The 12,726-nt window shown below is 44.4% G+C and overlaps 1 protein-coding gene and 1 pseudogene across 1 annotated transcript in view; one reads left to right on the top strand and one right to left on the bottom strand.

Moving 5' to 3' along the window:
• Positions 1–349: 349 nt before the first annotated feature.
• The window catches only part of Exoc4 (exocyst complex component 4), a 719,572-nt gene continuing 707,195 nt past the window's right edge, over positions 350–12,726 (bottom strand). Inside the window, exon 18 of the mRNA XM_005365800.2 lies at positions 350–1,282. Coding sequence (XP_005365857.1) covers positions 1,045–1,282 — 238 coding nt within the window. The 3' untranslated portion in view covers positions 350–1,044. The remainder of the gene's footprint in view (positions 1,283–12,726) is intronic.
• Positions 2,805–4,040, top strand: LOC101999557 (annotated as a pseudogene).

Genomic DNA, 12,726 nt, shown 5'->3' with positions numbered 1-12,726 from the left:
AGAAACCTTCCTTTCCTGGGGAACTTTTGTCACAGCAACAAGACAAGTTACTAACATGGTGTGCACGGGAACATCAGGATGCCCCTCAAATTTACCCTCTGTGAAGTGAGAGGTGGGAAGCTCTGCAGCTATTATTAATGTATTTATAGGGTCAGGTCAGGGGAGGGTGGATCACCTTTCACCCGTCCACTTTCAGCATAAGTTTTGACTTGATTTTTTCCCTACTTTATGTGTTGAGTATTCTGGCCTGCACGCGTGTCTGTGCACCACATAGACATGGTACTTGCTGAGTCAGGAAAGGGCTTCAGGTCATGGGGAACTGAAGTTACAGATGGTTGTGAGCCTCCGTGGGCGGGGGCTGAGAACTGAACTCTGGTCCTCTGGAAGGGCAGCCAGTGCTCTTAATTGCTAAGCCATCCCTCCAGCCCTGACTCTTGGCTTTAATGCAGAAGGAATAAAACAAAAAGGTTATAAAACCAACTAGCACCCTGTGTACAGGCTCTAGAGTACCGTCCATCCCTGGTCAGGGAGAAAGGGCTGCTTCCTCCCCAGCCTTGAGGAGATCTGTTTTTGGTAGGGAAGCCAGCTGAGAAGCCTCTTATTTGATTTTGGCAATGGAGACAAAGTAATGTACACACACTCACCTCACTGAACTACAAACTGACAAAGATAAGAGAATAAAAAGCCCCCTGCTTATGCCATAGACCTCACTAAGCAGTTTCAGGATGGTCCGGAAACTTAGGTAGCAGCTAGCTTTCTTTCATTGCTTTCTCGGGGTCCAGCAACTTGGCATGCCCTCCTTCTGGTTGCATCCTCAGCCCTTGGGAATAGACAGCACTAAAGTAGTCACTAGGCAAAGCATTCTGTACTGCAAACTTCCTTAGAGTTCATATAGAAAAGCAAAACTAAGGAGGAAGTAATCCACCTTCATCCGCTAAGCATCAGTGTAGACGAAACTAAGTCAGCTCACGCTATGCTGAGTGGATAGAGCCTGTGGCTGCAGACACAGCGAGCCCCACCCACACCCGCAGCGGGGGGACACCATCAGACGGTGGTTATTTTCTTATCCTTGGTGGCTTGCTTGATGGCAGCCTGCTCACAGATGATCTCCTTGAGCCTCTGCAGCCTGGTGTTCTGGACGGTCTGGTCTCCGACGCCGGTCTGGCTGCGGTGCAGCAGGGTCAGGGCATGGATGTACTCCAGCTCTGTGTACTTCACGCCCTGGTCCACCACCAGGTTCAGGAGCTCATCTGCTGTGTTGTACAGCATCTCGTAGTACTGCCTGGGGAAGCAAGACAGAGCCTGGTTGAGTGTTTCCTCCATCAGGGCGGTGGCTGGGGACTGCACATGCTGGTAATTGTATGCTAATATGTTTGCTTAGCTCACCAACAGCTACTGATTACCTGGAGGGCAAGTTCTGCCCCACTCAACCTCTCAGGCACTCACTCACTCAATTATTATTGGAGACTCTGGGAAACAAAGATAACTTTCTTCCCCACTGAAATGGGATGACATGCTGCCTACTTCTTCAGGTTTCATATAAAGCACTTAGAATGTGGTGTTCCATGAAGATGAACTCTTAAAACAGCAATAGGAACACAGTAACATTAAGGGACAGAAGAGGCTTCCAAGCACGCGAGTCACCTCCTTCCTGCCATGAAGCTTTACTAAGGTGGAGGGGCTAGAAGCGAGCAGCGTGTGCCAAGGAGATGTGGGCAGTAAAGAAATACCACACATCAGGCCTGCTGACCCAGAAACTCGTGTTCCTGCACTCTGGGCCTTGAGTTTGTTTCTTCTGCATCAAGAATATCTTGGGGAAAGAAAAACCAAACACCAAAGCAAACCAAAACAAAAAACTCTCCAAACCTCCATTTTTATGGGGAAAGGAAGCCATTCTTGGGTATGAAGGGTTTTGATGTCTACTAGCTTTTCTTTTCCATTGCTATTCCATTAGAACAGGGGAAATGATGCCCTTGAATGGTACCTAGAAGGGGTGGAATGAGCCTGGTTTTTTCAGATGGGCAACTTCATGAGCGTCCTGGGAGCACAGTTTGGCCCTGTTGTGTCCTCTGAAGATTAGTGTTCTGTTGTGGTTTCAAATGAGGACACGTTTCAGCCTCACGAGACCTGCTATTGCATGACTGTGAAGTGTTCCTACAGGTTCATGTATCTGAACATTGTATCCCAAGCTGCTGGGATTGTTTTAGCAGGCTGTGGAAGGTCTGTCTGCAGGAACTAGCTGGCGGATGCAGGACATCAGCGGTGGGTCTATGGGAGTTACAGACCAGCTCTGTGTCTTCCCAACACTCTCTGCTTCATGATCCGTGGAGATAGGAAGATGTGGCAGTTGTGAGCTCTCATTGCCCCAGAGTGAAGAGCCATGCCTTGTCCACTAGGACGGGCGGCACTCCTTCAGCTGAAAGCACAAATACACCCTTCCACTTTTAGGATGCTTCTATCGGTATTTGGTCGCTACAGAAAAGTAATGGACACATAACCAGGTATTTAGAAAGCATTGGCCAAGCATATCCTCGGATGTGGACAGAAGTATCTCTTTGGAAGAGGAGGATAAAGTCACTTGGAAGATTCTGGGAAAACAATATCAATAACCAGAAACCTTTTGAGGTTGCATGTTTAGCATAAAGTCCATGAGCTTTATATTATAGTCCTCAACATAATTGCTATAGTTAAAAATATTTAGTAAGTTTCCCTGGCGTGATTCCATCCTGCGTGTCTGTTCTGAAGAGCGGCAGGCACTACTCTCCATCCGACTTCTCTCCCACCGAAGTGCACGCCTCCACCTTATGGAAGACTCGGTGCACACGGACACGGACACGGACACGAGCCCTCTCAGGCCTCAGAACTACCTGTGCAGCTGGGAACTAAAAGCTGACAAAGATCGCCATTTTAAGGTGGTAATGATGAGAATGAGCACTCAGAACGGTTAGTCCAGGTGCTGGGGCAAAAGATGAATGACACATCGTAGAGGGAGAAGCAATGAACTGTGAAGGCAGTCCAATTAAAGAAACACTGGCAACTTTGAAAATGTCTGTGCAGCCAGCAGTTTCTCTTGGGAACTCTGGGATGACACCAGCTGTGGTCTTAAGGTTGAAGTGTGGTCAGGGCCTGTGCACACGAGTGGACAGCACCTAGTAGCTGTAGAGGAAGATGCAGTCAGAATGAAGATGAGGAGAACACAAAGGTCTTGAGTTTGTCTAGAAAGTGATCTGCTCCTGGAGGTGGCAACAAGGTTCTACACAAAGAAGTAAAACTTGAGGATGATGAGGATGATGATGAAGATGATGAGGATGAGAGGAAGAAGAAAGAGAAGAAGAAGATGATGATGACGAGGATGATGAAAATGACTAGGAAGCTGAAGAAAAAGTTCCAGTGAGGAAATCTGTACAAGATAGCCCAGCCAAAAATGCACATAAATCGAGCCAAAATGGAAAAGACTTAAAAATCATAAACACCAAGATCAATGGCTCAAAAACTGCTAAAACACCAAAAAGGACGTTGATGGAGGAAGGTCATTGGTTAATTAAATAAAGAAGCTGCTTGCCCTGATAGGTTAAAACATAGATGGGAGGAGTAAACAGAGCAGAATGCTGGGAGGAAGAGGAAGTGAGGTCAGAGACTCGACAGCTCTCCTCTCGGGGGCAGAGGCCTCAGAGAGATACGATGCTCCACTCTTGCGGGCAGAGGCGAGAGCTCTGCTCTCTGAGGCACACGCGATGAAGCTCCGACCCAGGATGGATGTAGGCTAGAATCTTCCTGGTAAGCGCACCTTGGGGTGCGACACACATGATTGGAAATGGGTTAGTCCAGGAGCGAGAGTTAGCCGAGAAAAGGGCTAAAGCTAAAGAGCCAAGCAGTGTTTAAATGAATACAGTTTGTGTGTTGTTATTTCGGGTATAAGCTAGCCGGGCAGGCAGCCGGGGTGCTGGGGACTCAGCCCTGCCACTCCTATTACTACAGGACGTAGTTCTGGAGAAGACATTAAGGCAAAAATGTATGCGAGCAGAGAAGAAGCACATTGAATAATCCTGGGCACTACTGGTAAATTAAGCCCAAAGATGGGGAAAGAGGAAGCAACTTAGTCCATACTGAGGACCATCAACAATCCTACTGCAGTCCTCTAGTGACAGCTCTGTGCCCTTTCCTGATTGGCTGCCCATTCCCCCTTGCAGGCTGGACGCAATCTCTTGTTTTCCTAAAGCATTTTTCTTTCACTCTTGTGATGCAGAGATCTCTACTGCTTTCTACACTTGTACTTATGCCTCATCTCTGACCATGTTTTAATACCTTTGTATCCTTAGCTGCTCAATACATTTCTGAATAAACCAAAAAATATTTTAGAGAAAAATTATGCTGTAAGAAGATGTTTCATACTGTCCAACAGCATCGCATGCTTTGTGGGGCACAGCAGCTTCCTCCCTGACACTTTCCTTATTCTCTGAGTTAAGGACCTATGCTACATAGTTCTGTTTCCCTTAGGTGCACAGGTGTGAGATAAAGCTGTCTGCTTAGGACGCTTCCTGAAAACATCCATTTGAAATATTGCTCAAGAAGAAGACATGTACAAATTTTGAATTACCAAATGGACTAAGACCTTAGGGCCCTTTGAAACCTGGACTTTCTAGCCTAGATGCTCCCAAACTTCAGAGTGCTTCACTGGGAACTATCTGGGGGTCATGAGCGTGGAGTACAGGAGCCTCACACCCCGGCAGTGGAACTGTCAAAGCCACTCCCACCTCCAGGATGCCCAGGACCTAGAAGCAGGGGCTGTTACTGAGGCAGTAACTGGTTTATCATACTTCTTGCTGAGATTAAGCCAAAAGAATTGGAGTTCTTTGCATTATGATATTGATATTTTCATCATTTATCTTTAAAAGCAACGCTTTTAACGTCCATCAGCCCAGACAAAATTGAATTTCTTTTGAAAAGTCTGATGGATTGTTTCAGGGAGACTGGTTTTCTACAGAGACTGCCATTTCACCCTGGGAAAAAAACAAGACAAAGACACGAAGATCTCTAGGCCTGGATCTTCGAGTGTGATGAGTGACGAAGAGCACCCCACTAAAGTACTTAATGCTTCAATATCCTCTGTGCACTCACGACCTTCAAAAACCCCAGAGTGACACTGTGAAGGCAACGAAGAGACTAAAGGAGTTCTTAAGAGTCTCCGATGAACAGTGCACCAGAATTGCAAAGCTGAGTTATTAAACAAAATTGACAGGTAACTGATGGCATATTTTCTATAGTTAGGGGAAAATTCCCCTATAACCACGATGATATATTAGATCATAAAGAAACATAAATATTTAAAGACAGAATGAAATTCATTTATCTTTCAGAACGCTACCTCACCCAGTAGCAAAGCCTAATAAATGGGCGGCAGGACTGACACAGATGTGGGAAGGTGCTACACGATGCCCTGAAGAGAGAGTGGGAAAATGCCCCAGACCATGCAATTAAAATGAGCTTCCATGATAAACACTGACATATTGAAATGCAATCATGTAACCCCACAGTAATAAATAATTGATGGGTACGTATGAGACTTCAGGAAAATAAAAGCATGGTTTTTACCATCAAGCACTAACACCGCAGCCATAGCTTCCAGGGTACCGTAGCTTCCAGCAGATGGGATTGTATGTGGCTGCCTGAGCTGCATTCATGAACACACGTGTGCTGCAGATGTGGCCTATCTCACGACTCACAGAGGGGGTCGCTTTATGAGAACCCCTTAACATTTAGAGGCCAGCTGCTAGCTGTGGGTTGAATAGCCTATTCTCAGGACCAAAGGAGTATGGCGTCATCCTGGGGATGACTGGAATTCTGTGATCAAGTCTGTGCCTTCCGATAGTTCCTCTTGCCCTTTGCTGTGCGCCTTTTGGTAGCACTTCCCAGTGTCATGAGCAGACACGGCATATGAATGACTTTTCTGATGCTGGGCTGTACTGACCCAGAGGGGCACGTGAAGGAAGATTATCTTTGCACACAGTTCTGCCGTGGAGCCGCACAACATTTCAGTGCATGCAGTCAGGCATATGTGCACATACAAACTGCTTGAGCCTTCGCTGTTAGGGTTAGGACCCTTCTGACTGCCCTTTAAACGCTCCTGGCACGTTTCACACACAAGGTTCAGGAAGACTTCAGTCCACCCCTGTCCACTTCCCACTCTGGCATCTTCAGTTCATGTCTCCCGTGTCCTGAGCTTACTGCAAATGGTTATGGGTTTCCTGTAGGTAAACCGGGGGGAAGAATGCCCTCCCTCAGGCCATCTCTTATAGCCACAGACATTTTTCCTGTGCCTATAGCCTCTCACAGCAGGTGTGTGTGCAGGTGACAGACAGCAGGGCCCTGCTGGGGGCTGACCTAAATCCCCGGGTATACTTTTACCATCTGCCTTTTTTTAACTTAGTAAAATCCAGAGTACAAGATTCATTTCTAAATGTCTCTTAGTTACTCTGGACATCTGGGGGCATTAGTGCCAGTATCCCCAGGTCAAATTCTCTATATAACATAAATAATATTATATGTGTTATATAATAACATTGTATTATTAAAATTATATATCAAATAAAATTATATAATATATAACATAAATAACATATTTGCATAGAAATTATACAGCCTTCCTGTACATTTTAATATTTTGAGACACAGTCTCACTATGTAGCCCTGGAAGGTCTGGAACTCACTATGCAGACCAGGTTCACCTTGAATTCATGTAGTTCCTCCTGCCTCTGCCTCTCAAGTGCTGGAATTACAGGCGTTCACTACCATGCCTGGCTCTTCCACACATTTTAAAATCCTGTCTAGGTTATGCACGCAGCACAATGTGCACACAGTGCAAACAACTGTTACAATATAGTGTTGTGAGAACAATATTAGAGTCTGCACATATTTTTTCCCTGAATATGTCTGATCTTTTGTTGGCTAAAACCACAGATGGCAGAATCTATGGATAAGAATCTGTGCATAAAGATGGCTAAATGTCAACAGCTATGGGCTCCTGCTGTGTTTTGGAGCTGTATTTATTGTAGTAATATTGGCAATATTTAACTTGTAGATACATCTGTGTATTCAACCTTCTGAAACAGGTATCACAATTCACATTGTACACAGAAGCCAGCTGTAGAACAAGAGTGATTTGTTTCAGGTCTCAAACGAAAGGATCTTAAGACCTAAGCCCTCCAAAGCCAAGGTAATACAGATATTTGAAAGCACAGAAAGCAAGAGTACCAGCTGCCAATAGTCTGTCTAGCTAACGACATTCAGCCAGGCTTTTGTACAACTGAATACGATTCCCAGACTCACTCCAGCTAAGTCTTCTGTTGAAGTGCAGTGAGCCTGCACTGTGGCTGTCCACACTTTGTTTAGACAGAACTCACAGTTACAGAGGAAAAGCTCTCTCTAGATCTGAAATCCAGGGCTCCAAACCTAAACTTTAGCATTTAACTCAGGGGCTTTTCATTTTGTTACCTACTTTATTTTTCCCTGTTTGTCTGTCCAAGGTGGTAATGGATAGGTAAGCATTCTTTTTAAAAGTTGGTCACCCTTCTGGTTGATTCCTTCCTTGAGGAGGCAGATAATCATGTGTTTTCAGTGTGGTGCTTTAGGAAGGGAATTTTCACGCATTGGTGGTGGCAATGGAAATTAGTACAGCCATATGGGAGTCAGAAGATATCGGGAGTTTTTAAAACACACAGGACTCTCCTATCACCCAGCACCCCACTCTGAGCGCTATACCTAAAGGACATTAAATCATTAATTACATCAAAGTTGTACTTGCACTTTCTTCTTTATTGCAGCAGTATTCATAATAGGCAAAATACAGAAGTGATTACAGTGTCTATCACTGAGTGTATGAATAAGGAGAGTACAGTGTATATACCTAACAGGTTATTACATAAGAAAGAATAAGATCCTGAAATGACGGGCTGGCCTGAATCTAACAGTATTGACTGGAGCTCCCCAAATTACTTTTTGGTGGGGACAATGAGACGACTCAGTAGGTAAAAAGGTGCTTGCTGCCAACCCTGGTGACCAGAGTTGAATTCCTGGGACCCACATGATAGAAGGATAAAACTGGCTTCTACCACTTGTCCTTTGATCCCCACATGAGCATGATGTGGGAGTGATTTCTTATTAATAAAGAAACTGCCTAGGCCCATTTGATAGGCCAACCCTTAGGTAGGCGGAGAAAACAGAACAGAATGCTGGGAGAAAAAAGCTGAATCAGTCAGTCACCATGGTTCTCCCACTCCAGACAGATGCAGGTTAAGATCTTCCTTGGTAAGCCACTTCGTGGGCTACACAGATTATTAGAAATGGGTTAGATCAGCCTGGTCTACAGAGCTAGTTCCAGGACAGGCTCCGAAAAACCAAAAAAAAAAAAAAAAAAGAAACGGGTAAGATCAGTATGTAAGAGCTAGCCAGTAAGAGGCTGAAACTAATGGGTCAAGCAGTGTTTACAAGAGTACAGTTTCCGTGTAATTATTTCGGGTAAAGCTAGCTGGGTGGTGGGACGCAGCCCAGCCCACCGTTCGTATTACTACATGAGCACTGTGGCTAAGTGGGTTTGCAAGCTGGGCATTGCTTTTCTAACACATTTAGAATCAGAAATGTTTGGCCTCAGGTGATTTCGGGTTGGGGACTATATGCACATACATAGTGAGATATCTTGGCAATGGGACTTGATTCTCAATTAACATGTTTCCTACACATCTGTTATGGTGTAGCTTATGGCCTGAGGGTCTCTCTGAAGGCTCCTATGTAAGAAGGCTTTGTCCTCAAGATGGCAGTACTGGGAGTGGTGGGCTCTTTAAGAGCCAGTGACTAAGGGCAGGTTCTTGGGTGCCTGGTGGTACTGCCCACTCAACAGACTGCTGTTTTATAAACACAGTCCTTACAAAAGCCAGAGCCTGATCTCTAGGTTGTTCTTATTTTTCTCTGTCTCAGATCTCTTGTTTCTATATAAACTGCAACCATTGCTACCTGCTGTGATTGATGGATCTGAGGACGGCCTTACCAGAGATGACACAGGCATGGTATATTTGAACTCGTAAATGAAGCTCTTTTCCTCATTAGGAACTTACCTCAAGTACTTCATTATAGTAATGAAGAGCTGGCTCTTGGGAAGGCAATTTTGTGCAGTGTTTTAGGGAGGCTATGTTCTGACTGCAATCCCTTTACAAGGTTGGAGGTGGGATTCTCCACTTGTGGCGTCAGGTTAGTACCCAAAAGATTTTGGAGTTTAAAACATTTTAGGTTTCAGATTTCAGATTAAGGATGTTTAAACTGAAACTGGAGTATTTTAAGCACTTTAATAAAGACCCGGTAGTAAAAGGTAACTAAATGAGCAGGCTAAATACTGAATTTTGCTTCCTTGATTGTAACTATAACAACAAACACAGAAATGGGACAAAAGAAGAGAAAGGAATTGATTAACCCATAAATAACAGTGAGGAGTCTCTTACGGTGGGGAGCCTCACTCAGCAGCCAGGCAGAGGTTCTGACTGTCTTGCCAACCATCTTAATTGGTCATGTGCCTTTGGACAAATGCTGTTATTTGCTTCCCAGCTGAGAACCTGAGAGGCTATGGTAGGTGCTCTTTAAGCACTGGTAGCCCTTTTGGGTTTTATACTGATACAAAGTCCCCTGTCCCCTGCTTGGTCCTTTCACAACACGGGCTGTCATCAGGCTCACTGCTGCTAACTGCTGCCCAGCAATGGCAGGCAAGGATTACCAGTTACCTGCAAACACTCTCAACAAGGGAGTCTTAGCCCAGATACTTTCCAGACCAATAATAAAACAGATAATAATCCTGTGTATCAGAAGAACACATTAGTGTATTAAAAATAGAACACAGTTGTTATTTGTCTTCTCCTTCAAAGAGCTTAGAGTTTATTACAGACATGATTGAAAATTTTAATTTGAGATGCAGCGAAGTTATTTCCATTTCAGGAATGAGAAAAGGTAGAGAAAAGCTAAATAAGTTTCAGGCCGTTAATGGCAGGTTTGGATGAGTATTTTATGTTGGGATAGTCTTTAATAGCCTCAGCAGATTAACCTGGTTTTTGTTTGGGTCATGTTGCTGTAGAAAAGATTTTAGAAAAGACTTTGCCCATATTCTCTCAGCTGATGGCAGCAGATGGATACAATTTAGAATTTTGAGTTTGGAAGGTCTGCTTTGTCTTTTTGGAGGCTCGTTTGTTCATTTGCATTGTTCACTCCCATGATCAATACCGAAATGACTGGGGATGTAGCTCAGTGGTAGAGCACTTCCTCAAGGGTGACGCCCAAAGCTGGGGAGGGAGGGGCAATACGCAGTTATTTAGCGGTCTTATTCTGATAACCTCCACACATCTGCAGTTCTGGGGTGCCCACATCAGCTGTGTTCACTCCTCCCTGCCGGTGTGTCCCTCATCTCTGCACTGCCAATGGGCAGCTGCAGTCAGAGCTTTATTTCTCTTCAGAAACGCAGTTGCTTAAAACAAAGGAATCCCACTGAGTCCATCCATCCCTGTCACTGCTGAGGTGGTGGCGGCGTTCCTGTTCCTGTCGCGGTGGCTGAGGCGGGGAGAGGATGCCTCCCCATGCTCTTAGCAACACTGTCCTCATTTCACCTTTGCAACATTTCTGAATCTATAAATATCTAAGCTGAAATCCCACACCAGCAACTTAAGGGTTCGTGTCACTCTTCACTACAACAGACAATGTTTTAAATTAAGGCTTCTACAACAGAGCTAGAAGACAATCTAGATTTTAAATTCAGTACAATTACAACTATGTCTCTTCGGTCTGGCACTACCCTTGGTTAAGCCCGTTTATATGAATAATTATTTACTACATTAAGAAGTCAGCTCAAGTCCTTCTCCTATTCTGAAGGTTTTAATAAATATTGATCAGGGCCATTTTTGTTTGCACTTGCCAAAGCAATTCTGATGGATTCATCGTCTGATGTTATCAAATAATGAAATATGAAAGAGTGAATAGAATTACCCTCTTGTTCCATGATTTTTTATTTAGGTCCTTCATTTTACTTTCATAATTGTGTTTGTCTCATACTTCTGTAAATGTTCTTTTGATTATCCAAAGGTGAGCCTGGGTTAAGGAGAGCTGTGCTGGGCTGAATAGCAGTTTAGAGTCTTTTCAATTAAAATAGTTTATCAGATAGCACTTTGGAGAGTTTTCAATTTTAAAAAATAATTTGTCTAATATCACAGACTGAAAAAGGCACATAGCGTACTGCCCTCCAGCAGTCACGGAGCTGTAGATTGTTTACTAATGAGTAAGAAAATCTTAAATTGTCTATTATCTATATTTCATAGACTGGAAATCTGGAGGCAACTGCTGGTGTAAGCTGAAAGATAATTCAGAGACCCCATGGCTTTTTCATCTTTAAGTAAGGCAACAGAAGCTGTAACTTTTCAAAAGGTAATGCAAAGTGTTGCTTCAAAGGGAGAACGGACCTTGTTACCAATGCCGAGAAGTCCAGTAATACTACAAAGGACAACATCACAGGGAAGGCATGGCCCTTGCTTTTAAGAAGCTTCTTTTATTTGCTCTTTAAAAATAACATCTAGTCAACACTATCTCGAAAAACAAACAAACAAACATAACATCTAGTCTAGGCCTGGGTCAAAAGCATCCACAGCAGAAGTCAAATGTTTAAGTTTAAAGCCAAGCCAAGCCAGGGCTTGCTAGTCTACCTGCTGGCCCGGGGCCATTCCTCATGTACTGATTCTTGGGAAATGGTAGAAAAGTTAGAGACCATTGACAAGAGACAAAACTAGGGTTTGGTGCCAAGTAATGATGGGATGGAGAAGTGAACGTGTTAATAAGATTGTGGTTCCTGCATCTATTTGCCCATCTGCCCATCTGTCCATCCACCTGCCTATCTTCTATAGTGCTGGGGATTGAACCCAGAGCCTCTCATGCATTCTAGGCAAGGGCTATACTGCTGAGCTATGTAGAGCAAGCTTGCTGTCTGCATTTATAACGTGGAGATCCTGCCTACCTGGAGCTATTTGGGAAAAAAGATGGTGGAACTGCATGGGATCGCATGGCTTTGCTCAGAAAACCCTCTGAAGAGACCAAGGGAATGACTTGATTCTAGCAGACGACAGCCATGTCAGTTGCATCCAGCCTCACAGCTGTCAAGACAGGCTGGGTGGGGGATGACAGGACGGCCTCTCGCTGCTGCTCAGCTATCATTCGCTGGACTCTTCACTCACTCAGCCTCTCACTGCTACTTAGAAATCTGAACACTTGGCAGAACTCTTGGGGGATTCTCCACTTTGTTGACACAAAGACCATCTATTTCATGATTAAAAGATATCTATTGGGGGAAAAGGTTGGCACCTGGGTATGGTGGTCCACACCTATGATTGCCACTTGGGAAGTAGAAGCAGGAGAATCAGTAGTTCTGACTTTCATGAGACTATCTAACACACACACACACACACACACACACACACACACACACACACACACACACACACACACACACACGGTGGGGATGGGGAGGGGGAGGGTTGCTGGAGGAAACCCAGCCCCCTCTGAAATCCACAATTATTTGAGAAGTGTAAGCATATGCAAATCAGCAGGTCCCAATAGCAAACACTTGAGGGTGTATTAACTAAATGCTTAGGTTATTTATGAAGGAGAGAAAAACCTAAATAAACCAAAGCTCCAAAATGGGCCACCTGAGAT

The sequence above is a fragment of the Microtus ochrogaster genome, unplaced genomic scaffold (genome assembly GCF_000317375.1).
Source record: "Microtus ochrogaster isolate Prairie Vole_2 unplaced genomic scaffold, MicOch1.0 UNK4, whole genome shotgun sequence".
NCBI lineage: Eukaryota > Metazoa > Chordata > Mammalia > Rodentia > Cricetidae > Microtus > Microtus ochrogaster.
The sequence above is the reverse complement of the archived record's forward strand: the minus strand, read 5'-3'. Positions and strand labels throughout refer to the sequence as shown.